Genomic DNA, 24,260 nt, shown 5'->3' with positions numbered 1-24,260 from the left:
TTATTGTTCTCAACGCATTCTACTATGTAATGAATAAAGATTTGCAACTGGAATATTTCATTCAGCAATATCTAGGATGTGGTATTTTAGTGTTCCCTTTATTTTTAGAGCAGTGTATATATATATATATATATATATATATATATATATATACACACACACACAGAATATATATACATACACACACACACATACAGCACATACACATGTATATATGCACATATATACACATGTATATACTCCCCCCAAAGAACTCGCCAGTCTGTATCCTCTTCAGATCCTCTAGACTCCAGCAGTTAAAGGATCTTTGGTGATATCATAGTCATATGACCATGATGTTACCAAAGGTCCTTAAGCAGTCTTAATACAAGTTCTGTATTATCAGTGCAAGTAGCTTCTGAGGTTAAGACTGCTTAAGGGCCTTTGGTGACATCACATTCATGTGACTATGATGTCACCAAAGGTCCTTAAAGGGGTTTTCCCACAAACAAAGCTAATATTAATCAACATTTTAATCAATAGATCTTTGAATAATAATAAGTTCCACAATTGGATGTGTTTAAAAAAATGTTCCTGTGCTGAGATAATCTTATAAATGTGCCCCTGCTGTGTACTGTGTAATGGCTGTGTCTGACCGTGCAGGAACATGGTCTGATCATACCACAGCTCCTGGGCAGGGGAGGAAGAAAGAGTATACAGACATTACCGAAGGGATTCGCAGCTGATTGTTTCTTTGACATAAAATATTGCTTAAAAACAGGCAGTGAAATGTTTTACCTCACAAAAAGAATCATCTGCGATCCACTGCTGTAATATCTGCACATTTTCTTTTGCTTCCTCCCCTGCCCAGGAGCTGTGGTATGATCAGACCATGTACCTGGACGGTCAGACACAGCCATTACACAGTACACAGCAGGGGCACATTTATAAGATTATCTCAGCACAGGAACATTTTTTTTTAAATATATCCAATTGTGAAACTTATTTTTATTCCAAGATCTATTAATTAAAATGGACGATATTTTTTTATACACTTGTAAGAACTTAGCCAAACTTGTATCTGTAAACCAAAAGACACACACATTTTAACCATTCTAGAAATACATTAAAAATTCAGTAAATTTGTCGTAGTTATGGATAATTTGGAATGTCTCATCTGTACTTGTTTCTAGTTTTTCCATTTAACAAGACCAGAATAAGAAGCCTGATCAGGGATAACCAGTTTGGACATTTCTCTGATTTCAAAACAGTCATGATGATATATTTTTTAATATGGTATTCTCACACACTGCTTTTTTTTTTAAACAAAGTTGTGGTTTTTTTACTCATTTTTCTCTGCATTTTTTTTAAAATAGGTACTATTTATGTCTTCATAAAACTATATACAGGTGCATCTCACAAAATTAGAATATTATCAAAAAGTTAATTTATTTCAGTTCTTCAATACAAAAAGTGAAACTCATATACTGTATTATATAGAGTCAATGTTGGCCTACTGAAATGTATGTTCAGTAAATGCACTCAATACTTGGTCAGGGATCCTTTTGCATTAATTACTGCATCAATGCGGCGTGGCATGGAGGCGATCAGCCTGTGGCACTGCTGAGGTGTTATGGAAGCCCAGGTTGCTTTGATAGCAGCCTTCAGCTTGTCTACATTGTTGGGTCTGGTGCCTTTCATCTTCCTCTTGACAATACCCCATAGATTCTCTATGGGGTTAAGGTCAGGCGAGTTTGCTGGCCAATCAAGCACAGTGATACTGTTGTTTTTACACCAGGTATTGGTACTTTTGGCAGTGTGGACAGGTGCCAAGTCCTGCGGGAGAATGACATTTCCATCTCCAAAAGCTTGTCGGCAGAGGGAAGCATGAAGGGCTCTAAAATTTCCTGGTAGATGGCTGCGCTGACTTTGGTCTTGATAAAACACAGTGGACCTACACCAGCAGATTACATGGCTCCGCAAACCATCACTGATTGTGGAAATTTCACACTAGACCTCAAGCAGCTTGGATTGTGTGCCTCTCCACTCTTCCTCCAGACGCTGGGACCTTGATTTCCAAATTAAATGCAAAATTTCCTTTGCATTTACTTAGTGTGTCAATGACTGCCTTCTGGACATCTGTCAAGTCAGCAGTCTTCCCCATGATTGTGGAGCCTACTGAAACAGACTAAGGGACCTTTTTAAACACGTGGGAAGCCTTTGCCGGTGTATTCTAATTTACTGAGATAATGACTTTTGTGTTTTCATTGGCTGTGAGCCATAATCATCAACATTAACAGAAATAAACACTTGAAATAGATCACTCTGCTTGTAATGACTATATAATATCATGAATTTCACTTTTTGCATTGAAGAACTGAAATAAATTAACTTTTTGATGATATTCTAATTCAGTGAGATGCACCTGTATATATACGATAGTTTTATGGTGACAACAGTGAGAGAGGAAGTCACTAGCTTCTCCTCCTCTTTTGTCTCTAATTAAAATCCATTGTAAGTAGACTGATAGCTACATTTGAACAAATGGATCATCGGTAAAATCATAGTAATCACTGATTTCATCTCTCTCAAATTCCAGTAAAAAGTTCAAATGAGGTGTAATGCAGCTGATAACAAACTAAGAGTAACCAAGATAAACTAAAGGAAATCCAAATGAATAATAAAATAATCTGATAATTGTGTTTTCTTTTCAGGATTTCTCTACAGAAAAGTAAAACAAACGTGGGTTAATGAGACAGTGGGAAGGCCTGGAGCAGACCATGGCAAACAGCTATGTAACAGTTCCTGATGCATACTGTCTTGCTGAACCTCTACCTTATTATGGTAAGTTAAAAGAAACAGATACCCCATTCAGTAAATGTATTTTAATTATTGTTCATACACAGGGGTTCCAGGCCATTATATTTTAATCCCTTAAAGTGGTTGTCCAGCCTTAGGCCTACAAGTCTGCTGTCACTCTTTGTGACTGCAGATATGCGAATCCTCACATGCAGTCAGGATTCTCCAATGCCAGTGCTGGGAGTGTGACTACAAGTATGTGATTTGCATACTTGTAGTCACATAACCGCTTGCTCCCAGTGCCGGAGAATCCTTACACGGTGCACGTGATGTGAGGATTCACAAGTTTCCCATCATATAGAGTGACAGTAGACTTGTAGCCTAAGGCCAGACAACTAGTGATGAGTGAGTGTGCTCACCACTGCTCAATACTCGATCGAGTTTCGGGGGTGCTCGAGTGCCATGCTCTTGCCCCTGCCCCACATGTTTTGTGTCTGTTAGACAGGCAATAAGCATGTGGGGATTGCCTGCCATACACGGTAATGCCATAGCATAGCTGTGATTGACAGGCCACATTGTATCAGGTCTTATATAATACCTGGTGACGTGATGCTCGGCACGCTCTCCTCTGGTAGCAATTCAAGGACAGTTGATCTAGGAGGGAGAGCTTAGATTAGAGCAGGCATATAGGCAGTGTTTTATATTGTAATTGCAGTACTTGTATACCGCTGCAGCACCATTACAACAAAAGTCCTTTTCAGGGCTACATACCGTCCTTTCTCTAGTAAAACCGCTGTTACCTGCAATCAGTGTAGGGATAGCTGATGGAGGAAGGATAGTTTTGGATTAGAGGCATATAGGCAGGGTTTATTGCCTTACAGTCCTTATATAGGTATACTGCTTTTGCAACCTCAAAACAAAAGTCCTTTTCAGGGCTACATATTTATATTAACACCATAAAGTTTGCAGGTATATATTATATAACTAATTTAAAATGCGCAAGTCATGCAGTAAGGGATGGAAAAGTGGACATGCTGCTGATGGGGCACGCAGAGGCCGAGGCCATGGGCCAGGTGAAACTATGACTCCTGCTCATAATTTCTAGAGGGTCATCATGCGACCCTCGCTCTTAAATTTTCCAGGGTGTTTATGAGGCCTACCCATACAACTCTCTTACATATATATATGTATACCCCCATGGGTAAATGTTTTTCAGCCCTTGCTCTTAGTGCATAGGCTTTACCAGTCTAGAAGTCCCACTCCTTAAAAATAGAAAAAAAAATCTTCTTTTTTGAGGCCCTCCTCTCTGTGTCATAGAGGGTGTATTGCAATCCCTCCTTCTAATTTTTGGTAGTCTTAGCACTTAGTGCATAAGCTTTATGAGTCTAGGAGACCCACTACCTAACAATTTTAACAGAATGTGTATGAGGCCCTCTTATATGTCTAATACAGGATGTATCGGAGTCCATCTTCCTTCTAATTTTTGGCAGTTCTTGCATTGTCCGCATAGGCTTTGTGAGCTTCCGAGTCCCTCCTTCATAAATTAAAACGGATGTGTCTGACCATGTTACACACACATCACGTGTCCAGATAAGGTAGTAAAATGTTAAAATTATATTTACCGGTGACTACTGGTGGACATAGTTTTATTTCTCCCTCTACTATGTCATTAACTGTAGTCACAGGCAACAGGGAAATACGGTGAGAGATGGTCTGGCTATTAAGTGGTGGAGGAGGCGTTATTTTTTTTCTTTTTCATTTTGCCTTATACAGGAAAGAATGTTTCCTAACATTCGCTGTTTTTATGCATTTCAGCAATTTTCCTGCCTCCCCAGCTCTCCTGTTAAGGTCTTCTGGAAAAATGCTCAAATTTCCCATTGACTTCCATAGTACCTGGTACTCGAGTCGAGCCCATCCGAGCGTCCAACCTGCTCGAATCGAGTACTGAGCACTCAAGCATTTTAATGCTCGATCATAACTACAGACAACCCCTTTGAGGACCAAGTATTTATTAGTTCTCTTCTTCCCCTTTTTCGAAGAGCCGTAACTTTTTTATTTGTTCATTGGCATAGCCGTAAGAGCGATTGCTTTTTACGGGACCATTTATAGTTTTGAATGACTCCATTCATTTTTCCATATTATGTTTTAAAAAAATCTAAGTGTGAAATGGTGAAAAAAAAACACATTGGTGCAGTAAAACTGATCTGGCATAATGATTTTTCACGTCAGAATGATTATAACAATACTAAACTGCTAAGTATTTTTTATATATAATATTTTAGTGGTTAAAAAAGTTCAGAACTTTGTCCAAAAAAATTTGGATTTGTTTCTCCATTTTTTGAGACAATTAACTATTTTGTCTTCTGTCGATGGACCTATGTGAGAACTTGTTTTTCTGCTCATTTAGCTGTACATTTTACTATTCTATTTATATGTGGGCAAGAGTTCTATTTACATTTCTGAAAAAGTGAGGGGATTTAAACTTTATGAACACGTCATAACCCCCTGTTCAGCGTGGGCTCCAGAACTGTGCCCGCACTTTTCCGGGCACATGTCAGCTGATCTATACAGCTGACATCAGCCCGCAACAGCCGCGGGTGGAATCGCGATCCAACTGTGGCTGTTAACTAGTTAAATGCCGCTGTCAATCTCTGACAGTGGCATTTAACTCGCGCAAACTGGATGCGCGTCACTTACCACGCCCATTGGCGACCCCGTCACATGATCACGGGGCACCGATGGGTTGGTATGACAAGCTGGGGTCTGCAGGAGACCCCTGTGGTTGTCACTGCCAGATTGCTATGAGCGCCGCCCAGTAGTCGGCGTGCATAGCAAGTGAGCAAATCTGCTACACACAGGCGATCTGATCATCGCCTGTGTGTAACCGAGGCGATCAGACAAGTGCTGCTTCTAGTCTCCCATGGAGACTACTGAAGCATGCAAAAAGTGTAAAAAAAAGTTTTTTTAAAAAAAATATTAAAAAATATATAAAAGTTTAAATCACCCCTCTTTTGCCCCATTCAAAATAAAACAATAAAAAAAACACACATACACATATTTGGTATTGCCACGTTCAGAATCGCCCGATCGATCAATATAAAAAAATTATTATTCCAATCGGTAAACAGCGTAGTGAGAAAAAAATTCAAAATGCCACAATTAAGTTTTTTTGATTGCGACAACATTGCAGTAAACTGCAATAACAAGCGATCAAAACATCGGATCTACCTCAAAATGGTATCAGTAAAAATGTCAGCCCGGCGTGCAAAAAATAAGCCCTCACCCAGCCCCAGATCCCGAAAAATGGAGACACTACGGTTCTCGGAAAATGTACCTCCCCACAGCCGGCAGCACTCATGCAGCCCCAAACTATAACACTCCCACCACCATGCTTGACTGTAGGCAAGATACACTTGTCTTTGTGTTCCTCACCCAGTTGCTGTCAAACATGCTTGACACCATCTGAACTAAATAAGTTTATCTTCGTCTCATAAGCACACAGGACATGGTTCCAGTAATCCTTGTCTTTAGTCTGCTTGTCTTTAGCAAACTGATTGCGGGCTTTCTTAGGCATCAACTTTAGAAGAAGCTTCCTTCTGGGATGACAGCCATGCAGACCAATTAGATTCAGCGTATGGTCTGAGCACTGACAGGCTGACCCTCAACCCTGTAACTTCTGCAGCAATGCTGGCAGCACTCATACATCTATTTTGAAAAGACAACCTCGGGATATGGCGCTGAGCACGTGCACTCAACTTCTTTGGTCTACCATGGCGCGGCCTGTTTTTAGTGGTATCTGTCTTGTTAAACCGCTCTATGGTCTTGTCCACCATGCTGCATATCAGTTCCAGGATGCTGACAATCTTCTTATAACCTAGGCCCTCTTTATGTAGTGCAAAAAATCAGATCCTCAGAGTTCTTTGCCATGTTGGACTTCCAGTGACCAGTATGAGAGAGATAATACCAAATTTAACATCCCAATTCACACCTGTGAATGTAATGAGTCACGTGACACAAGAGAGAGGAAAAATGTCTAATTGGGCACAATGTGGCCATTTTCACTGAGGGGTGTACTCATTTTTCTTGCCAGCAGTTTAGAAATTAATGGCAGTGTGTTGAGTTATTTAGAGGGCACACCAAATTTACACCGTTATGCGAGCTGTACACTGATTACTTTACATTGTATCAAAGTGTCATATCTTCAGTGTTGTCCCATGAAAAGATATAATAAAATATTTACAAAAATGTGAAAGGTGTATTCACTTTTGTGAGATACTGTATATGGGTTAAAAGTTTAAACACATCTGTTTATGCAATGGTTTTCCTTGTTCTTAATGCAATATGCATATTGTAGATTCAGACTGAAGGCAGCAATACCACGATGGAACATATATGGAAACAAAGAGTAAAAAAAGCATGCATAAAACAGACCAAAAATGTGTTAAACCTTAGATTCCTCAAAGTACTCTTCTTTTATCCTAATGGCAACATTCCATCCCCTTGGCATTCTTTCAAGCAGCTACATCAGGCAGTGACATGGAGTGGCTTTCTAAGAGTCTTGAGGGTGTTCCAAAAGTGGTGAACACTTGCTGGCTACTTTGACTTCCGTCTGTGGTCTTAATTATCCTCTTTGGGCTTTGGATGGGTGATTGTTCAGGCCATGTTATGTGACGCAGCAATCCATTTCTCACCTTCTTGGTCACATAGCCAGGAGGTGCACTTTGGGTCATTGTCTTGCAGAAACACAAATGATGGCCCCACTAAGAGAAAACCAGATGGGATGACATATTATTTCAGAATGCTGTGGTAGCCATGCTGGGTAAGTGTGCCTTTAATTTGGAATAAATGACATCATTTTGCCAGCAAAGCCACTGCACACCATCACACGTCCTCCTCCATGCTTCTTGGTGGCTAACACACATATACAGCATTCTGCTCACCTTTTTTGCATTTCACAAAGACATGGCGGTTGGTATTGGTTGGAGGTAAAAATCTCAAATTTTAGCTCATCGGATCACAGTACACATCTTCACTAATATAATGTCCATTCCTTGTATTGCAGTATACAACAAACAAATCTCTTCCAGTTTGCAGTCCTCAGTAGAGACTTCTTTGCAAAAATTCAGCTATTTTTTGCAGCCTCTTGTGGACAGTTGATGTTAAGATGTGTCAGCTACTTGATTCTTGTGCATCACTAATGTGAACTGTTATCTGAAGTGCTGTCAATTTGTGTTTCATTCAGAGTTTCATCGAGAACAATGGGAAGATTTTTTGTTTACTTCTCATCCATTTGCTGTCCGTATGTAATCGTTTTTTTACAGTAGTATCTATTAATCATTTATAATAACATTTACAATTTCTTACGTTACAGAATTGCAATGTGTTCATAAAAATTGGATGCTCCGTATGACATCTGATTTTATTTTCGCACCCATAGACTTGAATGGGTGAGTCTCATCCAATTTGCAGAAGAAACTAGTGCATGCTGCAATTTTTTTTTCACACACAGATTCGGTCAGTAAAAAAAAATTGGTCATCTGCATTTCCCCACTGAATAACATTGGTCCGTGCGCCGTCCATTTTATTCATGGAGAGCACTCGGACCTAAAATACGGTTGTGTAAACGAGCCCTAACTCTGATGAACTTATTCTCCGCAGTAGAGGTAATTATTGCACTTTCTTTCTTGGGGCGGCTCTCTTGAGAGCCACTTTCATCATAGCAATTGATCGTTTTCATGCCTGCATTTGTGGTTACCTTCAAGGTTTTTGAAAATTTTAGGACTGACTAATGTCTTGATAATGGACTGTCATTTCTCCTTACTTAGTTGAATGGTATTTACCATATTTTGGCTCAGAACAGTTGTAGAATAGGGCACTGTACTGTATACACACTTGATGGAAACAAACACTTTCTGATGTCCAGTGATTTCCCAAAAAAACTCTTGACAAGGCATGCTTGTTTATTGGAAGCCATTACATATTAAACTGCTTAAGAAATTGCCAAGGAGGTGTAAAGCAGTCATCAGAATAAATAGGACTACTTTGAGGAATCTAAGGTTTAACACTTATTCTTGTTTGTTTCACACATTTCTTTACTACTTGTTTAAATGTGTTCTTGTGTGCTTTTGCTACATTTTGTTTCAATCTACAATCTCCACACTCTAATAAGTAATACATATACACTCCTCATCATTGAATTTGCAAAACCAAGAAGGAAAAGATATGGAATTATGGAAATCACAGGATCCATAGACATGAAAATGATTTGCAAATGATGAGGCTCACTGTCTTTCGATCCTGTGAGAGAGAGATAGGTGTATAAATATGCAGTGCCTTGAAAAAGTATTCATGCCCCATGAACTATTGCACATTTTTTCACTTTACACCCACAAACTGTAATGTATTTTATTGGAATTTTATGTGATATACCAACACAAAGTAGCAAGTAAAGTGTAAAGGAAATGATACATGGTTTTCTAATCATTTTAAAAACATAAATGTGAACATTGCGACTTGCATTTGTATACAGCCCCTGTAGTCTGATAATATAAAGAAAGTTTTCAGCTTCATAAATAGTCCAAAAAATGTTCTTTAGTCTGATACCAGAAGTCACATAATCAGTAAATTGAGTCCACCTGTGTATAATTTATTCTTAGTATACCTACAGGTATTCTGTGAAGGTCTCAGAGTTTTGTTTGAAAACACCAGGGCTCAAACAGCCTGAGCTACACATCACCTAAACTGACATCCCAAGCAAGGAGAGAACTAATTAGAGAAGCCAAAAGGCCCATGGTCATTATGGAGGAGCTGCAGTGATCCACAACTCAGGTGGGAGAATCTGTCCACAGAACAACTATTAGTCATGTACTCCACAAATCTGGTCTTTATGGAAGAGTGGCAAGAAAGACATTTTCGAAAGCAAGACATAGGAAGTCCCATTTGCAGTTTGCAAACAGCCATGAAGGGGACACAGCTAGCATGTGGAAGAAGGAGCTCTGATTAGATGAGACCAAAACACTGTGTGTGGTGGAAAACTAACTACACATCACCCTGAAAACACCATCCCCACCGTCAAACATGTTAGTGGCAGCATAATGCTGTGAGGATTCTTTTCTTCAGCTGGTCAGAATTGATGGGAAGACGGATGGAGCTAAATACAGGGCAATCCTGGAGGAAGCTTGTTAGAAGCTGAAAAAGTCTAGAGACAGGGGCATACTGTAGATACACCTTCCAGCAGGACAATGTCACTGAACATGCTGCCAGAGCTACAATAGAATGGGTTAGATCAAAGCATATTCATGTGTTTGAATGGTGAAGTCAAAGTTCAGATCTAAATCCCATTGAGAATCTGTGGCAAGACTTGAAAATTGCTGTTCACAGAAGCTCACCATCCAATCTCACTGAGCTAGAGCTAGTTTGCAAAGAAGATTGGGCAAAAATGTTAACCTCTAGATGTGCAATGATGGTAGAGACAGACCCCAAAAGACATGCAGCAGTAATTGCAGTGAAAGATGGTCCAACAAAGAATTGACTCAGGTGGGCTGAATACAAATTCAAGTCACAATTTTCAGATTTTTTTTTTTAAATATTTAGAAAATAAGGGAAAACGTACTTTACACTTCACAAATACTTGCTACTTGTAACGGGTCTGGGAGGTGGAACCTCTGAGCAACTATACAAGGGGGCAGTCCTTGTAAGGAAGCGGGTGGCTCCCAGGGAAGGCGGGCAGGTAGTCACGGCTAGTGACGGGGACAGTCTCTGGGTAGAAGGGCAGGAGGTCACGGCAAGTGACGGGGACAGTCTCTAGACAGGCGGGTGGTCACGGCAAGTGACGGCAGAGCCTCCAGGTAGGCTAGCAGGCAGGTAGCAGGTGGACGCTCCCAGGTGAGCGGGCAAGAGTCTCTGGACAGGCAAGTGGTCACAGCACGTGACGGCGGAGCCTCCAGGTAGGATAGCAGGCAGGTAGCAGGTGAGCGCTCCCAGGTGAGCGGGCAAGAGTCTCTGGACAGGCAGGTGGTCACAGCACGTGACGGCGGAGCCTCCAGGTAGGCTAGCAGACAGGTAGTAGGTGAGCGCTCCCAGGTGAGTGGGCAGGCTGGTCCATAGACAGACTGACAGGTGTCGGAAGGCAGACCGTCGGACCGCAGGCTTGCAAGCAGGTAAGTGGATATCAGGCAGGTATCAAGCAGGAATCTGGCAGGTGACTGGCAGGTAACAAGCAGGAATCTGGCAGGTGACTGGCAGGTAACAAGCAGGAATCTGGCAGGTGACTGGCAGGTAACTGGCAACGGGACCTGAGGGCTGAAGCAGAGTGAAGGCTTTGCAACAACATTGCTCGGGCACCTCCATTTTGGAGGAGGTGCCTTATATATGGGAGGTCCTCCGGCAATTGGCCGGGGACTCCTTAGGACGGCGCGCGCGGTCCCTTTAAGAGAGGGGGAGCGCGCGCGCGCCCTAAGCACACTGCCGGGGAAGGAGCGCGTGCCGGAAGCAGCGGGGAGAGAAGCGCTGGAGGACGCCGCGCCTGGAGCGGGGAGGTGAGAGGGACGGCGTCTCGGCCTAGTACTGGGCAGAGACGCCGATGCTACAGTACCCCCCCCTTTAGGCCCCCTCTTTTTTTGGCCAGAAAGAAATTTTTCAAGGAGAAGCGGGGCGTTGATGTTCTCCCTGGGTTCCCAAGTTCTCTCCTCAGGACCAAACCCCTTCCAATCCACCAGAAAAAAGGTTTTTCCTCTTACCCTCTTGGAGGCCAGAATACTCTCTACCTCAAAGACGTCATCAGCGGAAACCGGAGCAGGAGGGGCACCTGGATTATTGGAAAAAGAGTTAAAGACAACGGGTTTGAGGAGAGATACGTGGAAGGAGTTGGGAATCCGTAGGGTGGCCGGGAGTTTTAATTTGTAGGCCACAGGGTTAATTTGCCTGAGGACTTCGAAGGGACCGATGAATCGAGGGCCCAACTTGAAGGAGGGTACTTTGAGCCGCACATGTTTGGACGAGAGCCAAACCTTGTCTCCCGGACGGAATTGAGGCGGATCCAGACGTCTCTTATCAGCATATCTCTTCATCCGCTCAGAGGACAGAAGAAGAGCGGACCTGGTACTCTCCTAAATAGTAGAAAATTCGCTGACAAGAGACTCCGCAGCAGGGTTGTCCACAGAAACGGAGACAGGAAGTGGAATCCGGGGATGTTAGCCACCGACTATAAAGAACGGGGATTTGGAAGAGGATTCGCTCTCATGGTTATTGTAAGAGAACTCGGCCCATGGTAGGAGATCCACCCAGTCCGAATGGTGTGCATTAACAAAGTGCCGGAGGTAACTGGTCAGGATCTGATTGATCCGCTCCACTTGACCATTGGACTGTGGGTGGTAAGCGGAGGAGAAGTCCAGGGTGATGTCAAGCAGCTTACATGTGGCTCTACAGAAGCGTGAGGTGAACTGAACCCCACGATCCGACACGATGTGGAGGGGCAGGCCATGGAGACGGAAGATGTGGCGGATAAAGTCTTTAGCCAGCTCGGGTGCAGATGGGAGACCAGGCAGGGGAATGAAGTGGGCCATCTTAGAAAAGCGGTCAGCGACAACCCAAATGACTGTACAACCGGCAGAAATAGGAAGATCGGTGATAAAGTCCATAGCAATGTGCTGCCAAGGAGCAGCAGGTAGGGGAAGGGGCAGGAGATGGCCTGCTGGAAGATGTCTGGGAACTTTGTTACGGGCACAGGATGAGCAGGCCGCGACGAAGTCTACCACGTCCTTACGCAGGGTAGGCCACCAGTAATGCCGGGTAATGACTTGGAAGGTCTTCTTTTGGCCAGCATGGCCAGCTAGTTTAGAAGAATGTCCCCAGCGAAGAACCCTCTCCCGATCTGGTACAGCTACAAACGTCATACCGGGTGGGAGACGAGTCAGATCCAAGGGGGCCACATTCATCACCTTGGAGGAGTCGATGATGTGCGTAGGCTCCTCCTCTTGATCGGAGGACAGGAAGGACCGGGACAAGGCATCAGCTTTGACGTTCTTGTCCGCCGGACGGAAATGAAGAATGAAGTCGAAGCGGGCAAAAAACAACGACCACCGGGCCTGGCGAGGATTGAGTCTCTGGGCATTTTGGAGATATGCCAGGTTTTTGTGATCCGTGTAGATAATTACCGGGTAGAGAGCCCCTTCAAGCAGATAGCGCCACTCCCCCAGTGCCAATTTGATGGCTAGCAATTCACGGTCTCCTATGGAGTAGTTGCGCTCAGACGAGGAGAAGATTTTGGAGAAGAAGCCGCAGGTTACCATTCTCCCGGTAGAAGATTTTTGGGTGAGTACCGCTCCGGCTCCGGAGGAGGAGGCATCAACCTCCAGGTAGAATTGTTTATTACAGTCCGGACGGTGCAGGACGGGAGCAGAGGCGAAAGCTTTCTTTAAGGAAAGGAAGGCCTCCTCGGCTTCAGGCGACCATGTCCTGGGATTAGCCCCCTTACGGGTGAGTGCAGATATGGGAGCAGTCCGAGACGAGAAGTGTGGGATGAAAAGACGATAGTAATTAGCGAAGCCCAGGAATCGCTGTATCGCCTTCAAACCTTCAGGACGAGGCCATTTTAGAACGGAAGAGAGCTTCTCGGGATCCATTTGCAGACCTGTCTGGGAGATGACATAGCCCAAGAATGGTAGGGAAGTCTGGTCGAAGAGGCACTTCTCGTATTTGGCATAGAGGTGGTTCTGCCGAAGCCTAAGCAGGACCTGACGAACATCCCTTTGGTGTGTGGGGAGATCCGGAGAGAAGACCAAGATATCGTCCAGGTATACCACTACGCAGGAGTACAGGAGGTCACGGAAGATGTCGTTGACTAGTTCTTGAAAGACAGCGGGAGCATTACAGAGACCGAAGGGCATCACAAGGTACTCATAGTGACCGTCCCGGGTATTGAATGCCGTCTTCTACTCGTCTCCTTGACGGATACGGACCAGGTTATATGCTCCTCGTAGATCCAGCTTGGAGAAGATCCTGGCGCCCTTGAGACGGTCAAACAATTCGGAGATGAGCGGCAGGGGGTATTTGTTTTTTACTGTGATGAGATTGAGTCCTCTGTAGTCAATACAGGGACGTAGCGAGCCGTCTTTCTTTTTGACAAAGAAGAATCCGGCTCCAGCCGGGGAGGTAGATTTTCAGATAAATCCTCTAGCCAGATTCTCTTCAATGTACTCAGACATGGACCGGGTCTCAGCTGCAGACAACGGGTAGATACGCCCACGGGGAGGAGTGGTGCCAGGTACCAGGTCGATCGGGCAGTCATATGGCCTATGGGGTGGCAACGTCTCTGCTTCCTTCTTACCGAAGACGTCCGCATAGGGCCAGTAAGGAGCCGGAAGACCTGGTAAATTAGCTGGAGTAGGCGGAGGGTGAGCTGGGCGGACCGGAACCAGGCAGGTCCTATGGCAGTCTGGATCCCATCGGAGTACTTCACCGGATCGCCAGTTCAATACGGGTTCGTGTGTCTGGAGCCAAGGTAGACCTAGCAACAGGGAGTGAGAAAGTCCGGACAGCACATGGAATGAGATTTCCTCAGAGTGCAGCATTCCCACCTGCAGGGTTATGGGTTCAGTGACGAGCAGGATGGTCTCCGAGAGAAGTCTTCCATCCACGGAGGCGACTGACAATGGTTCAGCCAGGGGCTTGGTAGGAATACGGTATCTCTCTACCAGAGACTAGGAGATGAGGTTTCCAGCAGCTCCAGAATCCAGGTGGGCGAGTTCAAAGTGACGGTTTTCTCCCCAAGCAATAGAGACCGGTAAAGTCAGAGACGGAGAGGGCTTACTTTTGTCTAGGATGACCTATCCGAGCGGTCCTAGACACTGGCGTTTCCCGGCTTTTCCGGGCAGGAACGGATGAAGTGCTCCATACTGCCACAATAGAAACAGCTTCCCTCGGCTCGGCGAGATTCTTGGCGAGATCTGACCATCTTGGTCTGGTCGATCTGCATAGGTTCAGGCGAGGGCGCCCGCGGAGTGACTGGTTGAGAGGCAGGTCTCAGGGAAGTAGGAGCAGAGCAAGAAAAGTCTTTCTCCCAGGCAGTCTCTTTGGCACGTTCTTGGAACCGGATGCCAATCCGGGTAGCTAGTGACACCAGGTCATCCAGAGTGGTAGGAATGTCCCGACCAGCTAACTCGTCCTTAATCCGACAGGAAAGACCCTCCCAGAAGACGGACACCAGAGCCTCATTTTCCCAGGTAAGCTCAGAAGCGAGGGTGCGGAACCGTATGGCATATTGGCCCACGGTGAGACTCCCTTGGCGGAGATGTAGCAGAGAGGAGGCAGAAGAGGTTTTCCATCCAGGTTCATCGAAGACTTTCCGGAAAGCAGCGAGGAAAGATGGCAGGTCGGACACCAGGGGATCCCCTCTCTCCCACAGGGGATTTAGCCATGCCAGTGCCTCCCCAGTGAGATGGGACATGATGAAGGCCACCTTGGCCTGGTCGGAGATGAACTGGTATGCCAATAGCTCAAAGTGCAGGGTCCACTGGTTTATGAAACCCCGAGCTAAAGTAGGTTCGCCGGCAAAGCGTGGAGGTGCCAGAAGCCGAGGTCCATAGTCGGGTACCATGAAGGGACTGGATTGCGGTACCGCAGGAATGGGCACGGCTGGACCAGAGGTAGACAAAGACGAGGCACACAAGGCGCCTAGTTAATGGACCGTAGATAGGACAGTACCACCTCCTGCTGAGTTTTCTGACGTAAGACTTCCTGGTGCAGATCGGAGATCTGGGGACCACCGGGTTCCATGGCCCGAGCAAACAGTAACGGGTCTGGGAGGTGGAACCTCTGAGCAACTATACAAGGGGGCAGTCCTTGTAAGGAAGCGGGTGGCTCCCAGGGAAGGCGGGCAGGTAGTCACGGCTAGTGACGGGGACAGTCTCTGGGTAGAAGGGCAGGAGGTCACGGCAAGTGACGGGGACAGTCTCTAGACAGGCGGGTGGTCACAGCAAGTGACGGCAGAGCCTCCAGGTAGGCAAGCAGGCAGGTAGCAGGTGGATGCTCCCAGGTGAGCGGGCAAGAGTCTCTGGACAGGCAGGTGGTCACAGCACGTGACGGCGGAGCCTCCAGGTAGGATAGCAGGCAGGTAGCAGGTGAGCGCTCCCAGGTGAGCGGGCAAGAGTCTCTGGACAGGCAGGTGGTCACAGCACGTGACGGCGGAGCCTCCAGGTAGGCTAGCAGACAGGTAGTAGGTGAGCGCTCCCAGGTGAGCGGGCAGGCTGGTCCATAGACAGACTGACAGGTGTCGGAAGGCAGACCGTCGGACCGCAGGCTTGCAAGCAGGTAAGCGGATATCAGGCAGGTATCAAGCAGGAATCTGGCAGGTGACTGGCAGGTAACAAGCAGGAATCTGGCAGGTGACAGGCAGGTAACAAGCAGGAATCTGGCAGGTAACTGGTAACGGGACCTGAGGGCTGAAGCAGAGTGAAGGCTTTGCAACAACATTGCTCGGGCACCTCCATTTTGGAGGAGGTGCCTTATATATGGGAGGTCCTCCGGCAATTGGCCGGGGACTCCTTAGGACGGCGCGCGGTCCCTTTAAGAGAGGGGGAGCGCATGCGCGCGCGACCTAAGCACACTGCCGGGGAAGGAGCGCGTGCCGGAAGCATCAGGGAGAGAAGCGCTGGAGGACGCCGCGCCTGGAGCGGGGAGGTGAGAGGGACGGCGTCTCTGCCTAGTACGGGGCAGAGACGCCGATGCTACACTACTTTGTGTTGGTATCACATAAAATTGCAATAAAATACATTTAAGTTTGTGGCTGTAATGCAAAAACATGTTGAAATGTTCACATGGTATGAATACTTTTTTAAGGCACAGTATGTAGACACAGTTTCTTTGTAGCGCTTGATGGTTTTTGCAACTGCACTTGGGGACACTTTCAAAGTTTTCCCAATTTTTCAGACTGACTGACCTTCATTTCTTAAAGTAATGATGGCCACTCGTTTTTCTTTACTTAGCTGCTTTTTTCTTGCCATAATACAAATTCTAACAGTCTATTCAGTAGGACTATCAGCTGTGTATCCACCAGACTTCTGCACAACACTACTGATGGTCCCAACCCCATTTATAAGGCAAGAAATCCCACTTATTAAACCTGACAGGGCACACCTGTGAAGTGAAAACCATTTCCGGTGACTACCTCTTGAAGCTCATCAAGAGAATGCCAAGAGTGTGCAAAGCAGTCATCAAAGCAAAAGGTGGCTACTTTGAAGAACCTAGAATATAAGACATATTTTCAGTTGTTTCACACTTTTTTGTTAAGTATATAATTCCACATGTGTTAATTCATAGTTTTGATGCCTTCAGTGTGAATGTACAATTTTCATAGTCATGAAAATACAGAAAAACCTTTAAATGAGGTGTGTTCAAACTTTTGGTCTGTACTGTACATTACTAGTAAAATTTAGGACACACCCTTTCATGCAATGGTTTTCCCCACGTGCTTAATGATATCTTACTACATAAAGAGCTGAATGTTGAGTTGAGTTCGAGAAAAACATCAGCTGACGGAGTGATCACTCTGTTGTTGTAGATGATGACGATGAAAGGGAACATTTTCCTATTGAATTTTTAAATAGCTTAACTCCATCAGGCATGCCAAGTCATTGCCTTAGACTTATGGTGGGCAGCAATATTATGTTGTTGAAAAACTTGAATACAAAACGAGGATTCTGCAATGGTACACGATTAGTTGCAACATCATTGAATAGAAATGTTCTTGAGGGAGAGAATTTAATAGGATCAGCTGAAGGTGATAAGGCATATAGCGAGATTTCCACACGATCTACCCTGGGCAATTTACTTTTTGAATTGGCAAACGTCTCTGTAATCTTCTAAATTTTATTTTTGTTTTCCTTAATGCCATTTACTAATTTATTAATTATGACAACTTTGTTGTTTATCGTGTAAAAAAGCTGAAAGTAGATAGACATGGGTAATTTGAGTTAGTTTTTATTATGTAGAGCACACTTTTCTAGCTTCCAAAACTTATTTGTTTCGGAACTCGGGCTGCTAGTAAATATATATTTATTAACATGTCATGTGAATGTATTGGTGAACCTTTGTTGTGTATATACTGTATATACTGCATGTATATATGTATATATATATATATATATGTATATATATATATATATATATACACACATATATACAGTATATATACATATACAACCCCTGGCAAGAATTATGGAATCACCAGGCTCGGAGGATGTTCATTCAGTTGTTTAATGTTGTTGAAAAAAAGCAGATCACAGACATGGCACAAAACTAAAGTCATTTCAAATGGCAACTTTAGGGCTTTAAGAAACACTAAAAGAAATTAAAAAAAATGTGGTACTCAGTAAGGGTAATTTTTTTCAGGCCAAGCAGAGGGAAAAAATTATGGAATCATGAAAAACAAACACACAAAAGAACACTCCAATACATCACTAGTATTTTGTTGCACCACCTCTGGCTTTAATAACAGCTTGCAGTCTCTGAGGCATGGACTTAATGAGTGACAAACAGTACTCTTCATCAATCTGGCTCCAACTTTCTCTGATTGCTTTTGCCAGATCAGCTTTGCAGGTTGGAGACTTGTCATGGACCATTTTCTTCAACTTCCACCAAAGATTTTCAATTGGATTGAGATCCGGACTATTTGCAGGCCATGACATTGACCTTATGTGTCTTCTTTCAAGGAATGTTTTCACAGTTTTTGCTCTATGGCAGGATGCATTATCATCTTGAAAAAGGATGTCATCATCCCCAAACATCCTTTCAATTGATGGTATAAGAAAACTGTCCAAAATATCAATGTAAACTTGGGCTTTTATTGAAGATGTAATGACAGCCATCTAGTTAGAACCCTCCTGCTTGTTTTTTCCATCTTGTGTTTTGCGGTCACGTGACCATCTGCCTTTATATTCCAGCTCCGCCCTTTTGGCTGTGCTGGACTTCAGTGTTGTTTGACTGGTTTGCTAGCCAGGTGCTTCGGTGCTTATCTCTGTCAGTTCGCTTGGTCCTTCTGGGACCTCTAGTACCTTTTTGTCAGTTTATCTTTTTGTGTTCTGCAACAACTTTCTCTGTTTAGGAGGTGTCACATTTTTGTTCCAGTCCTTAGTTCTTTTAGGGACCCCTTCCCTCTATTCTATAGGTCTTCGTTCAGACTAGCCGAGAAATAAGGCGGGTCCGTTTGCAAGGAACAGGCAGCCCGCTACATCGTAGGGATTCAGCTTAGTCTTACTGTAGGGATAGCTTTCCCCTTTCTTTCCTTAGTACTTGTTGCAGATCATAACAGTAAGTCCAGCCCAAAAAGCTAAAAGAAAAGAAATACGGTCCAGTGGACTACTGAGGCCATTGAAGCATTTAGGTATCTCAAAGAGAGGTTCAGTTCTGCCCCTATCCTTATGCAACCTGATGAGACCAAGCCTTTTTTGGTTGAGGTCCATGCTTCATCAGTGGGGGTTGGAGCAGTTTTGTCTCAGTAGAACAGGGATGGAGTAAATCCTTGTGCCTTCTTTTCGAAAAAAAATTTGGAAACCGAACTGAATTATGATGTTGGAAATCGGGAGTTGCTGACTATTAAACTCGCATTTGAACATTGGCGTCATTTTTTGGAAGGTGCTAGATTTCCTATTCATAGGAATTTGATCTATCTGGATGCTGCCAAGCGCTTGAATGCCCGTCAAGCTAGGTGGGCACTTTTTTTCTCGGTTTCATTTTGCTGTTACCTTTGTCCCTGGTACTAAGAATGTTAAAGCCGATGCTCTGTCTCGCAGCTTCTCTCCTGCGGTCGGTGAAGAGGAGGAGGAGAGCATTTTACAGAAAGGATTTGTGGTGGCGGCATTGGACTCCGTTTTGGAGAATGGGATTCTGAAAGCTCAAGATGATGCTCCAACTAACACTCCCCATGGGAGGTTGTTCATGCCTAGAACCTTTAGGAGAGATTTGTTTGTGGAGTGTCATGAGTCTCGGTTGGCTGGTCATCCAGGAATTTCTGAGACTAAGAGACTTATCAGTCGCAGTTTTTGGTGGCCTGGATGGCGGAAAGAAGTCATCAAGTGGGTGTGTCAATGTACGATGTGTGCTAGGTCAAAGGCTTCACGTACGCCTGCTGCGGGGTTGCTTTGCCCTCTGGAGGTTCCTAGTGCAACTTGGACGCATCTCACAATGGATTTTATTACTGATCAGCCTGTGTCCGAGGGTTTTACTGCCATCTTGGTGGTCGTGGACCGTTTTAGTAAGATGTGTCATTTGGTTCCATTCATTAAGTTGCCCTGCGCCAAGACACTCGCTAAGGCGTTTGTTAAGGAGATTGTCAAGCTTCATGGCGTTCCCACGGATATTGTTTCTGATAGAGGACCTCAGTTTGTGGCTCGCTTTTGGCGTGCTTTTTGTGACAGGTTGGGAGTCCATTTGTCATTTTCGTCTGGGGATCATCCTGAGTCTAATGGACAGACTGAAAGAAAGAACCAGGATGTAGAACAGTTTTTGCGTTGTTTTGTGGCAGACAATCAAGAGGTGTGGTCTGAGTTTCTGATTCTCGCAGGATTTGCTCTTAACAATCATACATCCTCCTCAGCTGGGTGTTCTCCTTTTTTTTTTGTTGTACTGGGAGACATCCGTCTTTTGGTTCGTTCTCCAAATTGGGTCGGCAGTGGCGGAGGAGGAGAATTTTTCCGGTGATTTAGAGAGAGTTTTGACTAATGTACGTTGCAACCTTCAAGAGGCTAACAAGAAGTCCAAGAAGTATTTTGACAGGAAACGTAATGAGGTTTTGTTTACTGTGGGTAACATGGTTTGTTTGTCCTCAAGGAACCTGCGGTTGAGGATTACCTCTAAAAAACTGGGTCCTAAGTTTGTGGGTCCATTTAAAGTGCTTCAGGTTGTTAACCCGTCTGTGGATAGGTTGGATGTCCCTACTTCCTGGAAGATTAATCCTGTATTTCATGTTTCCTTGTTGAAAAAGGCTGATGTATCAGATAGGGATGCCACTGTCACAGTTCCTCCTGTGGTGGAAGACGGCGAATATGAAATTTCTCGTATCTTTAATTCTAGATGGCATAGAGGGAGATTACAGTATCTCATCTCATGGAAGGGTTTCGGTCCCGAAGATAACTCCTGGGTAAGGCCGGATGATGTCTCTGCTCCTAAGCTTGTTAGAGCTTTCCACAAGAGGTTTCCGGATAGACCTGGGCCTGGAGGATCCGGAGGAATGTTAGAACTCTCCTGTTTGTTTTTTCCCATCTTATGTTTTGCGGTCACGTGACCATCTGCCTTTATATTCCAGCTCCGCCCTTTTGGCTGTGCTGGACTTCAGTGTTGTTTGACTGTTTTGCTAGCCAGGTGCTTCGGTGCTTATCTCTGTCAGTTCGCTTGGTCCTTCTGGGACCTCTAGTACCTTTTTGTCAGTTTATCTTTTTGTGTTCTGCAACAACTTTCTCTGTTCAGGAGGTGTCACATTTTTGTTCCAGTCCTTAGTTCTTTTAGGGACCCCTTCCCTTTATTCTATAGGTCTTCGTTCAGACTAGCCGAGGACTAAGGCGAGTCCGTTCGCAAGGAACAGGCAGCCCGCTACATCGTAGGGATTCAGCTTAGTCTTACGATAGGGATAGCTTTCCCCTTTCTTTCCTTAGTACTTGTTGCAGATCATAACACATCTCCCCAGTGCCTTTACCTGACATGCAGCCCCATATCATCAATGACTGTGGAAATTTGCATGTTCTCTTCATGCAGTCATCTTTATAAATCTCATTGGAACGGCATCAAAGAAAAGTTCCAGCATCATCACCTTGCCCAATGCAGATTCACGATTCATCAATGAATATGACTTTCATCCAGTCATCCACAGTCCACGATTGCTTTTCCTTAGCCCATTGTAACCTTGTTTTTTTCTTTTTAGGTGTTAATGATGGCTTTTGTTTAGCTTTTCTGTATGTAAATCCCATTTCCTTTAGGCGGTTTCTTACAGTTCGGTCACAGACATTGACTCCAGTTTCCTCCCATTCGTTCCTCATTTGTTTTGTTGTGCATTTCCTGTTTTGGAGACATATTGCTTTAAGTTTCCGGTCTTGACGCTTTGATGTCTTCCTTGGTCTACCAGTATGTTTGCCTTTAACAACCTTCCCCTATTGTTTGTATTTGGTCCAGATTTTAGACACAGTTGACTGTGAACAACCAACATCTTTTGCAACATTGCGTGATGATTTACCTTCTTTTAAGAGTTTGATAATCCTCTCCTTTGTTTCAATTGACATCTCTCCTGTTGGAGCCATGATTCATGTCAGTCCACTTGGTGCAACAGCTCTCCAAGGTGTGATCACTCCTTTTTAGATGCAGACTAATGAGCAGATCTAATTTGATGCTGGTGTTAGTTTTGGAAATGACAATTTACAGGGTGATTCCATAATTTTTTCCTCAGAATTGAGTGATTCCATAATTTTTTCCCTCTGCTTGGTCTTAAAAAAAATGACCCTTAGTACCACTTTTTTTTCTTGATTTCTTTTAGTGTTTCTTAAAGCCCTAAAGTTGCCATTTGAAATGACTTTAGTTTTGTGCCATGTCTGTGATCTGCTTTTTCTCAACAACATTAAACAACTGAATGAACATCCTCCGAGCCCGGTGATTCCATCATTTTTGCCAGGGGTTGTATACACATAGATATAGATACATATACAGTATGTACCTATATATAGATACCAGTAAATATATACTGTATACACATATACACACATTATATATATATAAATATAAATAAAGGTTCCCCAATGCTCTCACATGTCGTGTTTTAGTTATTGTAGTGAAAAATTTGCATCCCCTGTTTGAACCTGACCTAAATTTGTGTAGCATGATCTTTAAGTATAAAATACTTTGTATATCCCATTAATTGCTGTCTGTAATGGAATGTGCATATTATACTGTGCTTATCCATTTGAAACTGAAAATGCAAGACAGATAAAAAAATAACAGGATTTTGTGGTCTGGAGAAAATCATATTCTGCGTATAAAGTTCATGGTGGAGTAAAAATTGTAGCTTCAAGAGAAGTGCTTTTCTTTTATTACATTGAAATTTTGCTTTGATTTTCTTTATATAAAATCTAAAACAGTTATGTATCAATTCTAGATATAAGCAAAAAAATCTAAACTCTCTTCAATAGCCTTTTAAAGGGGTTTTCTAGTTTCAGATAACCCTTATTCTCAGGCACAGGTTTTTTTTGTAATAAACTGAGCTTTTCTCAACTTCCCCGGGTTCTGCGCCCAGTCTCCACCACTGCTACTGGCGTCTGTTATTGTCTGCATCACTGACGTCATGTCAACAGCCCTGTGGCCAGTGAGAACAGCGCCACTTATTAAATTGACGTGACGTCAGCACTGCAGACAATCACAGAAACCGAGAGCAGCAGCGAAGCCTTTGTGATGACCCAAGAAAGGGGAGTAAAACACCTTTTTCAAAAAAACAAATTGCACCTGGAGACAGAGGTTTTCTGAAACTGGAAAACATGTTTAACCCCTTTAATCCCAAGCAAGTTTTGATTTTCATTTTTTTCCCCTCCCCTACTTCCAAGAGCTATAACTTTCTTTTATTATTCCAGCCATACAGCCAAATGAGGCCTTGTTTTTTCCAGGATGAGGTTTGGTTTTTGAATGACAATATTCACCATGTAGTGTAGTGGAAAACAGCAAACATATTCCAAGTGTGGTGAAATTGCAAAAAAAATGCAATTCCACAATGTTTTTTGGGATTTTTTTTTATCTACCATGTTAAATATATGACAAAATTGACCTGCCAATATGATTCCCCAGGTCAGTTTGAGTACAAACATACCAAACATGTATAGTTTTCTTTTTATTTAAGTGGTAAAAAACTTCAGAAATTTGTCAAAATAAAACTTTTGCTTTTGACCCATAACGTTCTCATTTTTCAGGATCTGGGGCTGGGTGAGGGCCTATTTTTTTGCGATATGATGTTTGCATAGCCTTTATTGCATTTTATTGCAATGTTGCGGCGACCAAAAAAACGTAATTCTGGCATTTTGATTTTTTTTCTCATTACACCGTTTAAAGATTCGATTTATTTTGATACATCGGACATTTCTGAATGCGGTGATACCAAATATGTGTAATTTTTTTTTTTGTTTTATTTTTAATGGGGCAAAAGGAGGGTGAACTTCTGTGTTTTTTTAACACTTTTTTTTTTAACTCTTTACTGTATTTAATAGTCCCCTTAGGAGACTTGAAGCTGCAATCGTCTGATCGCCTGTGCTGAAGCACTGCTATGTATAGCAATAATCACAATCTCCTATTAGGAGGATCATAGTGACAGGTACGGGGAGGTCTTCAGCAGACCCCCGGCTGTCATGACAATACATCAGCGCCCTGCGATCATGTGATGGGCACGTTGATTGGCGGGATCAATGACGCGCTTTCTGTCTGTGCTAGTTAAATGCCGCTGTCAGTGATTCACAGCGGTATTT

At 43.7% G+C, this 24,260-nt stretch overlaps 1 protein-coding gene across 1 annotated transcript in view; it reads left to right on the top strand.

The window, feature by feature from the left end:
• Nucleotides 1-24,260, top strand: part of LOC141226067 (bile acid receptor-like) — a 143,174-nt gene that overhangs the window by 86,611 nt on the left and 32,303 nt on the right. Inside the window, exon 2 of the mRNA XM_073667125.1 lies at nucleotides 2,694-2,823. Within this exon, the coding sequence (XP_073523226.1) occupies nucleotides 2,730-2,823 (94 nt within the window). The 5' untranslated portion in view covers nucleotides 2,694-2,729. The remainder of the gene's footprint in view (nucleotides 1-2,693; nucleotides 2,824-24,260) is intronic.

Source organism: Phyllobates terribilis, unplaced genomic scaffold (genome assembly GCF_046119375.1).
Source record: "Phyllobates terribilis strain yellow unplaced genomic scaffold, ASM4611937v1 Scaffold_2__4_contigs__length_985480577, whole genome shotgun sequence".
Classification (NCBI taxonomy): domain Eukaryota; kingdom Metazoa; phylum Chordata; class Amphibia; order Anura; family Dendrobatidae; genus Phyllobates; species Phyllobates terribilis.
Note: the sequence above shows the minus strand (reverse complement) of the source record. Positions and strands in the feature narration are given on the sequence as shown.